This window comes from Protomyces lactucae-debilis (genome assembly GCF_002105105.1).
Source record: "Protomyces lactucae-debilis strain 12-1054 chromosome Unknown BCR37scaffold_27, whole genome shotgun sequence".
Lineage (NCBI taxonomy): Eukaryota > Fungi > Ascomycota > Taphrinomycetes > Taphrinales > Protomycetaceae > Protomyces > Protomyces lactucae-debilis.
In genome coordinates this window covers 57,906-70,826 of record NW_024468019.1, presented here as the reverse complement: position 1 = coordinate 70,826, position 12,921 = coordinate 57,906, and the positions used below count along the sequence as shown (strand labels likewise).

The following is a 12,921-nucleotide window of genomic DNA, read 5'->3' as shown; positions in this document are numbered from 1 at the left end:
TGTTTCGAATCCAATCCACCGAAGTGAAAGGCTGGCATTTGCGCAGATGACAAGTTTGTGTACAACCAGTCGAATTCCGATTCCGTATTGAGTACTTGACAAAGCTCGGGTGAAGAGGCCATTCCTTCAAAGTGTTCATGAAGACGAGACAAACACGATGAGACGCAGCTTGATGAGCCGGCAACCTCAGACCAAGCGATTGTATTCATGTGATAGATTGGCATCTCGCAATGGCGGGGATAGATCCATTCGTCCCATGCACTATTGAAAGCCACTCCAATATCATTCCAGAAGTAATGTTGCAAAACTGCTGGAAGGATGTAGTCAATCATGGGGGGTATATACACCAAGAAGACGTTCTGCGGCCGCATCCGCCGAACCACAGCATTCATTTGACTTACAGCACAAGACCAGACGCAGCGGAAGCAACTTTGAGAAAAGGGCGTAGTACTGGATGTTCTTGGCGCGCGTGGCCTTTAATGCAACTTGACAACCGCATTCTCGTGCTAAAAGCCCCTTGACGCGAGAATAAGTCAAGTGATACTTCAGGTGGCACTTGTAATAGCGGCCCGATGTTCAGTTGCATCACACATGGTGAATCTCGAGCTCTGCTGGGAGTTCAGGGGGCACGCCAGCTGCCGACTCAGAGACAACCGAGCCAAACGATGTCGAACGTTTTGAGAGTCAATAAACAGGCCACAATCAGGGCAAATCGCCAGGCATTGTGCGTCTTATTGTTAAGCACGAACTTAGATTTGCGACTTCCAATGAGGAAGATTGAGGTGTAGAAGACTACGTTGCTTTTTCACTTGCACATCGGTCACTGTTGGCTTGAATGTGGTCGCGAACACGCCACCTGGCTACTGCTCTGTTCACATGACACTCAGCTGCATCATGATCAGCTGATAAGTGCTGCAATGCTTGCATTGTAGGGCGGGAAACAAAGCGATTTGGGAGGTGTCTGTAGGTGGATAGAACTTACACAACAGTCCATGTGGCGATTCACAACGAGTTGATGCGATGGATATATAAAGGACTGCGTTGATATTGTGGATTGCAATCTTTTTGCTGACCTGAGAGACGCTGAGGCGCTAAAGAGGCGCTCAAAGGACCCGTCCACTCAGGCTTGGGCGGGTGTGTGGTTCACGGCCGCAGAAGAAGGCCATATGCGCGGAGAATACCTTTCTCTAGAGCTTGAGCTTGGGCCAATAACAGTGAGTTGTACATAGTATTTGTGTTGTGATTGCACTACCTGTATTGTCTCCAGCTGTACTTGAACAAATGCAAAAGGAGATACCACGATGAAAGTGCTGCAGCTGGCGCCGAGGTCCACGCGACAGTTGGCCCAGGCGTACTCCAACTGCAGAGGGTGAACGAGTAGGCTGCGGTCGCCCAGGACAGCTCGATTCAGATGGCACGACACATTTGACGGCAACCTGCCGGCTCGCTCTCTGGCAACGATGATCTTAAAGGAGTAGTGACAACCATATTGCTACTGACAAAGGACATTCGTGACAGGCAGCCTGTTTAGCTCAAGAGAATGAATGTTGATGATCAAAGCATGAGATCTGGCTGCAGACTCGGATGGCGGACCGGAATGAGATCCATGGCCTGGACTGCGCAACGAAAATGCCTGCTGGATGCCTGTCATCAAGACGATGCTGTCGTGGCGGAAGAAGCGGGCTTCGTCTGTCGTTGACCCGATGGCTGTGTGGCACTCATAGTCGGCAATCTCACAGTACGCTACAGCTAAGATACTCCTAATGTGAAAAAACATAGAGCAGGGGATAGACTTGATGTGCTATTGGAGGATCAACTGCAGGCGGGCCTGCTCGATGCGCTGGTTGATCACAAAAAGGAACCGCTTCTCAATTGATCTTAGTCTTCGTGCAGCAATCAAGATACAGCGGCTGCGATGGGAAGCCTTCTAGGTAGTTTTGAGATCATTCAAGTACAGTCGCGGATAACACCAAGGAGCGCAGAGCTAGACATTCGGAGGCCGCAGGAAGATGCTCGAGTCGTCATGATCGAGTCCTTGGCCGGCGCCGGCGCCGTGGATGTCCACAGGCGCCTAAGCAATCGCCGGTCGATTCAGATGACACCACGGCCGGACATCTACTGTAGCTATACAGGACTAGACAGTCTCGATAAACTACAGCCTATGAAAGCTCTGGAGCTGTAGATGACTGTAATAGACGGATATCTGAAGCTATGTCGGCTTTAGTGGTCGCGGAGGACCATAAGGCCACCTGGCCACTTCTCCTTGCTTGCTGATGTTATACTTCATCCCCACATAGAAGCTTGACAGCTGTTCTGGTGTCATACTTGTTGTCCGAGCACAATCGACTTGCTCCTGTGACGTAACAGATTGCACCATCCACCCCCAGAACGAGAGTCGCTTTGCGACAGCTTCTACAGTGCACTGCTCGGGCACAACTGAAACCATTCGTTGGCGATGCATGATCAGATTCATCTTACAGATACAAAGCTGTTTCGAATCCAATCCACCGAAGTGAAAGGCTGGCATTTGCGCAGATGACAAGTTTGTGTACAACCAGTCGAATTCCGATTCCGTATTGAGTACTTGACAAAGCTCGGGTGAAGAGGCCATTCCTTCAAAGTGTTCATGAAGACGAGACAAACACGATGAGACGCAGCTTGATGAGCCGGCAACCTCAGACCAAGCGATTGTATTCATGTGATAGATTGGCATCTCGCAATGGCGGGGATAGATCCATTCGTCCCATGCACTATTGAAAGCCACTCCAATATCATTCCAGAAGTAATGTTGCAAAACTGCTGGAAGGATGTAGTCAATCATGGGGGGTATATACACCAAGAAGACGTTCTGCGGCCGCATCCGCCGAACCACAGCATTCATTTGACTTACAGCACAAGACCAGACGCAGCGGAAGCAACTTTGAGAAAAGGGCGTAGTACTGGATGTTCTTGGCGCGCGTGGCCTTTAATGCAACTTGACAACCGCATTCTCGTGCTAAAAGCCCCTTGACGCGAGAATAAGTCAAGTGATACTTCAGGTGGCACTTGTAATAGCGGCCCGATGTTCAGTTGCATCACACATGGTGAATCTCGAGCTCTGCTGGGAGTTCAGGGGGCACGCCAGCTGCCGACTCAGAGACAACCGAGCCAAACGATGTCGAACGTTTTGAGAGTCAATAAACAGGCCACAATCAGGGCAAATCGCCAGGCATTGTGCGTCTTATTGTTAAGCACGAACTTAGATTTGCGACTTCCAATGAGGAAGATTGAGGTGTAGAAGACTACGTTGCTTTTTCACTTGCACATCGGTCACTGTTGGCTTGAATGTGGTCGCGAACACGCCACCTGGCTACTGCTCTGTTCACATGACACTCAGCTGCATCATGATCAGCTGATAAGTGCTGCAATGCTTGCATTGTAGGGCGGGAAACAAAGCGATTTGGGAGGTGTCTGTAGGTGGATAGAACTTACACAACAGTCCATGTGGCGATTCACAACGAGTTGATGCGATGGATATATAAAGGACTGCGTTGATATTGTGGATTGCAATCTTTTTGCTGACCTGAGAGACGCTGAGGCGCTAAAGAGGCGCTCAAAGGACCCGTCCACTCAGGCTTGGGCGGGTGTGTGGTTCACGGCCGCAGAAGAAGGCCATATGCGCGGAGAATACCTTTCTCTAGAGCTTGAGCTTGGGCCAATAACAGTGAGTTGTACATAGTATTTGTGTTGTGATTGCACTACCTGTATTGTCTCCAGCTGTACTTGAACAAATGCAAAAGGAGATACCACGATGAAAGTGCTGCAGCTGGCGCCGAGGTCCACGCGACAGTTGGCCCAGGCGTACTCCAACTGCAGAGGGTGAACGAGTAGGCTGCGGTCGCCCAGGACAGCTCGATTCAGATGGCACGACACATTTGACGGCAACCTGCCGGCTCGCTCTCTGGCAACGATGATCTTAAAGGAGTAGTGACAACCATATTGCTACTGACAAAGGACATTCGTGACAGGCAGCCTGTTTAGCTCAAGAGAATGAATGTTGATGATCAAAGCATGAGATCTGGCTGCAGACTCGGATGGCGGACCGGAATGAGATCCATGGCCTGGACTGCGCAACGAAAATGCCTGCTGGATGCCTGTCATCAAGACGATGCTGTCGTGGCGGAAGAAGCGGGCTTCGTCTGTCGTTGACCCGATGGCTGTGTGGCACTCATAGTCGGCAATCTCACAGTACGCTACAGCTAAGATACTCCTAATGTGAAAAACATAGAGCAGGGGATAGACTTGATGTGCTATTGGAGGATCAACTGCAGGCGGGCCTGCTCGATGCGCTGGTTGATCACAAAAAGGAACCGCTTCTCAATTGATCTTAGTCTTCGTGCAGCAATCAAGATACAGCGGCTGCGATGGGAAGCCTTCTAGGTAGTTTTGAGATCATTCAAGTACAGTCGCGGATAACACCAAGGAGCGCAGAGCTAGACATTCGGAGGCCGCAGGAAGATGCTCGAGTCGTCATGATCGAGTCCTTGGCCGGCGCCGGCGCCGTGGATGTCCACAGGCGCCTAAGCAATCGCCGGTCGATTCAGATGACACCACGGCCGGACATCTACTGTAGCTATACAGGACTAGACAGTCTCGATAAACTACAGCCTATGAAAGCTCTGGAGCTGTAGATGACTGTAATAGACGGATATCTGAAGCTATGTCGGCTTTAGTGGTCGCGGAGGACCATAAGGCCACCTGGCCACTTCTCCTTGCTTGCTGATGTTATACTTCATCCCCACGTAGAAGGTTGCCAATTGCTCAGGTGTCATCCATGTTGTCTTAGCACAGTCTTTGGGGTCTCCTGACGTGACAGATTGCACCATCCAACCCCAGAACGAAAGTCGCTTCGCGACAGCTTCTACAGTACACTGCTCGGGCACAACTGAAACCATTCGTTGGCGATGCATGATCAGATTCATCTTACAGATACAAAGCGGTTTCGAATCCAATCCACCGAAGTGAAAAGCTGGCATTTGCGCAGATGAGAAGTCTGTGTACAACCAGTCGAATTCCGATTCCGTATTGAGTACTTGACAAAGCTCGGGTGAAGAAGCCAGTCCTTCAAAGTGTTCATGAAGACGAGCCAAACACAATGAGACGCAGCTTGATGAGCCGGCAACCTCAGGCCAAGCGATTGTATTCATGTGATAGATTGGCATCTCGCAATGGCGGGGATAGATCCATTCGTCCCATGCACTATTGAAAGCCACTTCCATATCATTCCAGAAGTAATGTTGCCTAACTGCTCGAAGGACATAGTAAAACATGGTGGGTAGATACGCCATGAAGACGTTTCGCGGCCGTCTCCCCCGTGCCATAGCATCCATTCGAGGTACGGCGCAAGACTAGGTGCAGCGGAAGCAACTTTGAGAGGCGTAGTACTGGATGTTCTTGCCGCGCGAGGCCTTTAATGCAACTTGACAACCGCATTCTCTTGCTAAAAGCCCCTTGACGCGAAAATAAGTCAATCGATACTTCAGGTGGCATTTGCGATAGCGGCCCGATGTCCAGTTGCATCACACATGGTGAATCTCGAGCTCTGCTGGGAGTTCAGGGGCACTCCAACTGCCGGCTCAGAGACAACCGAACCAAACGATGTCGAACGTTTTGAAAGCCGATCAATAGTCCATAATCAGAGCAAATTGCATTGTGCGTCTTATTGCTAAGCACGAATTTACGCGTGCGACTTCCAATTGAGGAAGATCGAGGTGTAGAAGACTGTATCGCTTTCTCGCATGCACATTTGTCATTGTTGACTCGAACGTGGCCGCAAAAATGCCACCTGGCTACTGCTGTCCACATGACATTCAGCTGCATCATGATCAGCTGATAAGTGCTGCAATGCTTGCATTGCAGGGTGGGAAACAAAGCGATTTAGGAGGTGTCTTTTGCAAGTGAATGGATATTACACTACAGTCCATGTGGCGATTCACAACGGGATGAGGCGATGGACTCCGCTGCTGCATAGAGAAATTGCGTTGATACAGTAGATCGCAGACTTGCTGCTGACCTGAGGAACGCTGAGTCAATAACGAGGCGCTCAGAGGACCCATCCACTCAGGCCTAGGCGGGTGCGCGTTTGACTTCGCCGCGAACGATCACAGTAGCGGACTAGCCGGCTGAAAGTCCTTGGCAGGATGTAAAGCTTTGTTGATGTTGTACTTCATAGCAATGTGTAGAGAAGATTGCTGTTTTGTTGTGATTGGTGTTGTCAGCTCGCAGTCTTCGTCATCGGTACGCCATGGCCGTGCCGACCATCCAGCAAACGACAATCTGTTGGAGACGATTCTGACCTCGCATTGCAGAGTATCCGACGAGAACTTCTTTTGCCGATGCATAACCAACTTCATCACGCAATTACACGGTTGATGGCTTGATACACCATCAAGCACATCCTGCTGGAGAAAAGACGGCTCAAGATAGAGCCAGTCAAAGTCTGCAAGACTGTTGACAACTTGACAGAGATCAGGCCCAAGGGCTAGGCCATCATAATGGCTCTTTGCCAAAGCAGCGCATGTAAGATTACAGTCTGTCTTGGGTGGATCCGACCAAGTATTTGCAACCAGCCGATATGTAGACATGGCACATGCGTCCATCTGGCTGTGCAATCCGAATGAGCTGCCAAACTTGTAGCCCAGCAAACTCCATAACTCAGCAGACCAATACTCCAAGTCGATATTCGCATATACGCCGATAGCCGTGCATAGAACCACGTCAATCAGTATCGGACGGGCCCATGCCCAATCCTCTTGCCACGTAGTTGCATCCATTGGCTTTGATCAGGTCAGAGCCGCGTGAGAGCAGTTTCTGTAATTGAAGCCGCGGTCGGAAAGGCCACGACACGTCTTGATCATATGGTACGACAAACAAACGACTTCGAAATCGCACATGTCAGGGGTACTGATCGGCAATGACCCAAGGTTGCGCACACTTCCAGGAAAGCCTCTCGATAGTAGGTCAGTAGCCCACAGTCTGTCGTTGACAATTCGATCAATGCGACCATGGACATTGAGTCTACAATGACATGATAATAACGATTCTGCTCCGCGATAGCTAGACACAACTCCGCTTAGGCCTTATAGAGCTAAGGCAGCGCTGCGGTGGCCGGATGAGCAATGGACTCAGTCGCAGAAGCATTGATTCAAGCACGAAGGTGCGACATTCTCATAGCTGTAGCATGTGCAAATACACGCACATGGCATGAGCAGCAGGAGCTGTAGCATGTGCAAATAAACGCACATAGCATGAGCAGCAGGAGCAGCAGCAGCTTACAATTGACGTTCTCCGAGTAAGTTGAGCTTGACATGCGTGTTTGTACATGGCGACTAGCACTCGCTGGGTTAGGGTTTTCGCTTTGGGACTTGAGCCTTGAAGTGAGGGCGATGAGCTCGACTCTCGAGAGCAAAACGTGGTACAGCCAGATCTCTACACTTCTCAATGGCTCCGGTGCGACTCTCGGCTCTCCAACGTGCCGCAAAGACTTCACTGAGTCGCTCTGGAAGACGCACTATGAGAACTGGGTGCATGAATGTGCCAACAACGCGCTATACAGACACATTACACCAGTCTCGTTCGAGGAGTTCAAGGAGCAAAGGCCTTATGTCAAGATGCAGGACGGATATGCTGGCAGATGGATTGCGCGTATGCGCGGCAGTAATGACCAGCTCATGGTCAATAGAGGGAGAAGACACAGGGATGACGAGCTTGATCGCTCCTGCCCGGCATGCAAGCCGACCGGCGATGTTGTGGAGACTCTGCAGCATGCACTGCTCGAATGCTGCGACCACGAAGCTCAACTGGCGGACATACGGCTGCGTTGGCCTGACTCGAGCCCTGCCGACATCATGCAAATCATTGTCGACCCACCGAAAGAACATCTCTCCTTCGTGTCGCGCATTGTCAACGCTGTCATCAGCAAAGTCAACGGGCGCTACCTGAGAATACTCTAGCTGTGTCTTCTATGACCAGCAAATAGCCTTATGGCACTATGCGTTGTCCGGCGTGGAGAGTCTGAGCACCCTTGGGTGGGTGGATTCTCTGTTTCGCTTCCCTCTTATTATGGGGGACAGTAGTTGAGCTGAGCACGACGTAGCTTTTTTTTAGAGCTAAATCCCATCACTCACGGTATCGGCGCGGTACCATGACCATGCATGACCAATCGCTGCGGTCACGAACTCTAGCCAAGCCTTCTTGATTAGGAGCGTAACCTCATACTCAATCAACAAGCTTCCAAGAGTGCGCATGCATCGCTAAATGTCATTGAAGTCGTCTCGCACTGTGTTCTGCCTCGTGTCAAGCACGCGGACTAGCCAGAAGGTCAATGTATCTCGCGCGGCTCGCTCGTCATTCTTGCATCATTAAAACCACTACCCCATCAACTGCAAGCAGTTTGCAACTTGGAAAATGACGAATTAGTACCTGGCAAGACGCAGGCTCTTCGAACTGCTTCAGCTATCTGGTCGGGAACTGGCAGGTGGCTCGTTGTAAACAATGAAAGTGACCTAGCTGCATCCCTCTGTCCTTTCTAATCGTTTTGATGTAGCAATGATGATAGCTGCTCACGTTCAAATTAAAGGCGTCTATGAACCTATCGCTGACGGCTACCGCAGGGATGAGTACAGTCACTGCAACTAGCGGTTGATTCATAGCATTACGTCTGCATGATAAGGCCCAGGCGGCTCACTCGTTGCTTTATGGTGGTAATTGAAGGGGGAATCTCCTCCCTGTACCCAGCCTTTCCTGTCTGTGTGGTCCTTGAACCAGTTCTTAGCGTGCTCAGTGACCGGAAGTAGCATTCCCTTGTGCTGCGTGTCCAATTGGCCCAAGTCAGGCCTGGGAAGGTTGGACCTTTCAAGGTCAAGCTTTGCAAACCCGGTTTCCTCACGAACAGGTGGAAAGGCCCTCATCCCGATAATATCGAGATTCGACCAATCTTCGTCGAACCTTGGCGGCGGAAAAACTTCCTCGGGACCAACACGTATTATGCCTTGCTGGCCCTCGGGAACTCGAAAAGGCCACGAAGCTTCTGCGGTGAACTCGAATGCGAAAATTTCCGTGGAGCACTTTGGATGAGTGTAGAATCGCTCGACAACGATTCCAATGTCACAGCGACATTCACTCGGCGGGATCGGTGGAGACTTTGCTTTCGGATCACGAGAAAGGCGATCGTACCAGCCATAAAGAATGTCTGTTAGCGAGTCAACGACGGTGTCTTGCGCGTTCCACAGGAGACGACTCGATGATGAACAGGTCCACATGTCACTTCCACTGGCACGTCCCGAGACCGCACACGTTCCGCCCCTCGTGTTTGGCACGTTCATTGGACTCTGGCGTATCCCCGTGAACTTCTCAAATCCCGCAGTGAGCACCGAAGAAACAAGCTTACGGATCAACTCCCGAAGAAGTAGCTGTGAGATCCATCCATCTGATTTCTTTTTGTGTGCATTCACGACCTTGTCGATCCGCGAATAAATGTCTTTTCGACCATCATGCTTTTCCATCGCTTCGGGGACAGCAACTGCCTCGCTCTTCCAAGAAAACCACAACCAGCCAAGATTGCAAGAGTGATGGGCTGCGGGACCTTGGTGATAATCCCAGCGATCCTCTCGATATTGGTGGACTTTCTGCCAACACTTGTCACGACATTCTTGGTGACCGAGATCGCCTCCTGCCTTATTTTCGACTGGAAATTTGGAGGTGATGATGAATTCCATTCAGCGCGACATGTTTCTCATCGAACCTCCGTCCGCCGGGCACCAACAGCGATGATGTAAACTTTGATTCTTCCAGCTTCTTAGCTAGAGTCAAGCGTCAAGAGACTGACATTCTGTCTTCCGAGCTGATGCTGAAGTTGTAGAGACAAGTGCAAAGAGAGAGAAGGTCCATCTCTTTTGCAATGTTGCGCGTAGGTCTAGAACCCATGCCCGTCCCCGACACATGTGTGTAGAGAAGCATTTCAGGGGAATACGCTTTGACCTGGATCTGGGCCTTCGCGTGCTTGACTAGCCTGAGCTCGAGCCTCACAGAGTCACAATCCGGGTTCGGGGTCAGCTCTTGTTTTGGTGCCAAGACGGAGAAGCGTCCCTCCCTAGGCAATGTTGCGCATGGCTCTAGAGACTAGACTGGACTCCGGAGAGGCCGAGAGCCATGTGTCCATGCGGTGCAGCATTCTGAGCAAATACATTTGAGGAAGTCCCGGGTGTAATTGCTCGAAGCCTGAGGAGGGGGGCCTCAGTGTCAGACAGTGTCAGTCTGTCATGACCTGAGGCGTGTCAGAGGAGCACGTGATTGAATCATCAGCCAAAATTATTGAAGTTGAACGTTAACAGATCTAGATGGCAACTTCGACAACCACTATTCAAGGGAAGCTGTCCTTGTGTGAGTTTTATCAAGGAAGCTAGGAGGAAGCAAGAGCTCAAGATGTCGAAGACATACAATGTTGGCATCCTCGGGGCCACCGGCACAGTCGGCCAGCGTTTCATCACTCTCCTTAAGACGCATCCCTTTCTCAAGATCCACCGGCTAGGCGCATCCAGCCGTAGTGCAGGCAAAACGTACCTCAAGGCCACAAAGTGGAAGCAATCGACGCCCTGTCATGATGGTGTGAAGGAGATGGTGATTCAACCGTGTTCACCAGAACACTTTGAAGGGTGCCACATCATCTTTTCTGGCCTGGATGCCGATGTCGCTGGAGAGATTGAAGCTGCCTTTCGTAAGGCAGACTTTAAGATCTTTTCCAATGCAAAGAACTATAGACGAGATCCGCTCGTGCCGCTGCTGGTGCCAACTGCCAATCCAGCACATCTTCAACTCATTCGACAACAGCAAAAGGAGACGGGAGCAGGCGGCTTCATTGTCACCAACTCCAACTGTTCTACAGCAGGTATGGTTGTTCCCCTAGCTGCTATCCAGGCAGCATTCCCTGGTTTGATGGATAGTGTGGATGTCGTCACACTACAAGCCATTTCAGGCGGCGGCTACCCAGGTGTTCCGTCTCTCGATATCCTTGACAATGTCGTCCCCTTCATCTCTGGCGAAGAGGAAAAGATGGAATGGGAAACTGGTAAGATCCTGGGACACTATGCTGAACCGTCCATTCAGCATGCGGAGATGAGTGTGAGTGCGAGTTGTAATCGCGTTGCAGTGATTGATGGACATCTTGGTTGTGTGACGATTCGATACGCTAAAGAAGCTGCCCTGCCGTCTGTCGCAGAGATTGTTGCTGCGATGGAGGCGTGGATGCCTTTACAGCAGAGCGACGCATTGCCCAGTGCGCCCAAGAAGGCCATTTTTGTGCATCAAGATGAAGATAGGCCACAACCGCGCTTGGACAGGGAACTAGAAGGTGGGTATGCTGTGAGCGTTGGCCGTGTCCGGGAGCTTCCTGGAGGCCGCGGTGTCAAGTTCATTTGTCTGGTTCACAACACGGTACTCGGTGCAGCTGGCATGGGTATTCTCAATGCGGAGCTTGCCATTCAGCATGGATTCATCTAGACACTCTACATGGCTATAGCGTTGATCGTATCAGCTTACTGGTCATTCACTCTCGTCATGAATTCGAGTTCTGTGAGAGCTTTGCGCTCAATCAGGATGCGATTGTACTTGAGCAGCTCCCAGAGCAGCATCTCATCCAGTCGCAGCACCTCACACAGGTATCCCACATTCGCCGTAGCTCGTTCAAGATTCGGCCGTTGCTTGTTTGTAATGAAGAGCGTCCGTCCACCAAGCGGCTTCTTCTCTTCTGGCAAGGCAAATCCATGTCCTTCAAGGAAAGCCAATGCCGTCTGCGTCTTGTGAGTTGGCAAATCCATTTGTCCTTGAACAACCGTCAACTTGCCCTCTCGATATAAATGTGACAAGGCCGTTCGAATAGCCAGGTTATACACTTTTCTCGGCAACTCTGTCGAGAAGTCTCTTGGCTTTGGGCCATGTGCCCGTGCACCACCACGAAGCATGGGTGAACTCCGATCACCGAGTCGTGCAGCACCGGATCCTTTTTGCGGTCTGAGTTTTTTTGTAGAGTATGTCATATCGCTGCGAGACTTGGTTGAGGCTGAACCTTGACGCATGGCATCGCGTTCAAAGACAATAGCGCGATGTAAAAGGTCTTTGCGCATCGGAGATTGGAGGAAGGATGTTTTGAGGTCGAAGCGAGCGGCTGGTTGCAGGGAGGGGAAGGCGTGCGCTGTGACTGTGGTGAAGGGCGGAAGGAGACTGAGGGCCGCCTTGGTCGGGTTGATGGGGGCCGTCCGCAGCATGATGAGGCCGTGGATGGACTGGGCAAGTGAAGGTTTGGTCGCTGCTGGTCGTCGAAAACTGAAAATTGATCGATACACGCTACAAGCTACAAGTACAAGCTACAAGCTACAAGCTACAATTGCAGCTAAGTACTTAGAAAGACAAGCTGGGCTGCAGAAGCCATAGAATGAGGATCACAGCTCAAGAAACAGAAACGGCTTTGCTTAATCTAGATACTGCCGGTGTCCACCATCACCCGACCAGCTTCACTTCCACAGAGGCCAACCAAGGCTCAGCTCAAAAGATCAAACGCGTCTCTCCCATCACGCACTGCTATCCAGCAGAAGGCCCAGCTGCTGAACAAGTCTGGAACATCTTCATCTGCCAGCCACAGCTTAAACAGGGACAGGTCACCGTCACTGTGCTTGAGCGGCATTCATTCACTACTCAGACCTTCATACCAAGTGGTGGACCCAAGGACACTGTGGCCTACTTGGTTGTGGTTGCAGACAATAAGCGGCAAGATGGTCAAGATGTGCCTGACTTGTCGACACTGCAAGCATTCAAGTGTAAAGGACACACAGCCGTCACCTATGCCATGAATCAGTGGCATGCACCCATGATTGCCTTGCACGACACCCT

General features: G+C 50.9%; 8 protein-coding genes across 8 annotated transcripts; 4 read left to right on the top strand and 4 right to left on the bottom strand.

The window, feature by feature from the left end:
- Nucleotides 1-1,364: 1,364 nt before the first annotated feature.
- Nucleotides 1,365-2,175, top strand: BCR37DRAFT_384161 (uncharacterized protein). Its single transcript, XM_040870183.1, has one exon. It carries the CDS (start codon nucleotides 1,585-1,587, stop codon nucleotides 1,762-1,764), a length of 180 nt encoding a protein of 59 aa, XP_040722223.1. The 5' UTR covers nucleotides 1,365-1,584; the 3' UTR covers nucleotides 1,765-2,175.
- Nucleotides 2,176-3,853: 1,678 nt separating this feature from the next.
- Nucleotides 3,854-4,663, top strand: BCR37DRAFT_384159 (uncharacterized protein). The gene has a single exon (XM_040870182.1). The coding sequence runs from the start codon at nucleotides 4,074-4,076 to the stop codon at nucleotides 4,251-4,253; it is 180 nt and encodes a 59-aa protein (XP_040722222.1). The 5' UTR covers nucleotides 3,854-4,073; the 3' UTR covers nucleotides 4,254-4,663.
- A 21-nt stretch (nucleotides 4,664-4,684) lies between these two features.
- Nucleotides 4,685-5,481, bottom strand: BCR37DRAFT_193483 (uncharacterized protein). The gene has a single exon (XM_040866322.1). It carries the CDS (start codon nucleotides 5,367-5,369, stop codon nucleotides 4,698-4,700), a length of 672 nt encoding a protein of 223 aa, XP_040722221.1. The 5' UTR covers nucleotides 5,370-5,481; the 3' UTR covers nucleotides 4,685-4,697.
- Nucleotides 5,482-6,140: 659 nt separating this feature from the next.
- Nucleotides 6,141-6,812, bottom strand: BCR37DRAFT_395621 (uncharacterized protein; the record flags this gene model as incomplete). Its single annotated transcript, XM_040871646.1, has 1 exon — nucleotides 6,141-6,812. One exon carries the CDS (start codon nucleotides 6,810-6,812, stop codon nucleotides 6,141-6,143), a length of 672 nt encoding a protein of 223 aa, XP_040722220.1.
- A 1,513-nt stretch (nucleotides 6,813-8,325) lies between these two features.
- On the bottom strand, nucleotides 8,326-10,108 carry BCR37DRAFT_193415 (uncharacterized protein). The gene is made up of 2 exons (XM_040866321.1): nucleotides 8,586-10,108; nucleotides 8,326-8,534 (listed from the first exon to the last, which is right to left on the bottom strand). The coding sequence occupies exon 1, from the start codon at nucleotides 9,753-9,755 to the stop codon at nucleotides 8,685-8,687; it is 1,071 nt and encodes a 356-aa protein (XP_040722219.1). The 5' UTR covers nucleotides 9,756-10,108; the 3' UTR covers nucleotides 8,326-8,534; nucleotides 8,586-8,684.
- On the top strand, nucleotides 10,109-11,553 carry BCR37DRAFT_193292 (aspartate-semialdehyde dehydrogenase). Its single transcript, XM_040866319.1, has one exon. It carries the CDS (start codon nucleotides 10,462-10,464, stop codon nucleotides 11,533-11,535), a length of 1,074 nt encoding a protein of 357 aa, XP_040722218.1. The 5' UTR covers nucleotides 10,109-10,461; the 3' UTR covers nucleotides 11,536-11,553.
- BCR37DRAFT_193285 (ribosomal protein L4/L1e) lies at nucleotides 11,553-12,362 on the bottom strand. Its single transcript, XM_040866318.1, has one exon. The coding sequence runs from the start codon at nucleotides 12,297-12,299 to the stop codon at nucleotides 11,571-11,573; it is 729 nt and encodes a 242-aa protein (XP_040722217.1). The 5' UTR covers nucleotides 12,300-12,362; the 3' UTR covers nucleotides 11,553-11,570.
- Nucleotides 12,363-12,550: 188 nt separating this feature from the next.
- BCR37DRAFT_341495 (ureidoglycolate hydrolase) lies at nucleotides 12,551-12,916 on the top strand (the record flags this gene model as incomplete). The annotated part of the gene is made up of 1 exon (XM_040867400.1): nucleotides 12,551-12,916. A coding segment is annotated over one exon (366 nt), but the record flags the coding sequence as incomplete, so codon positions are not given.
- Between the last annotated feature and the right edge of the window lie 5 nt (nucleotides 12,917-12,921).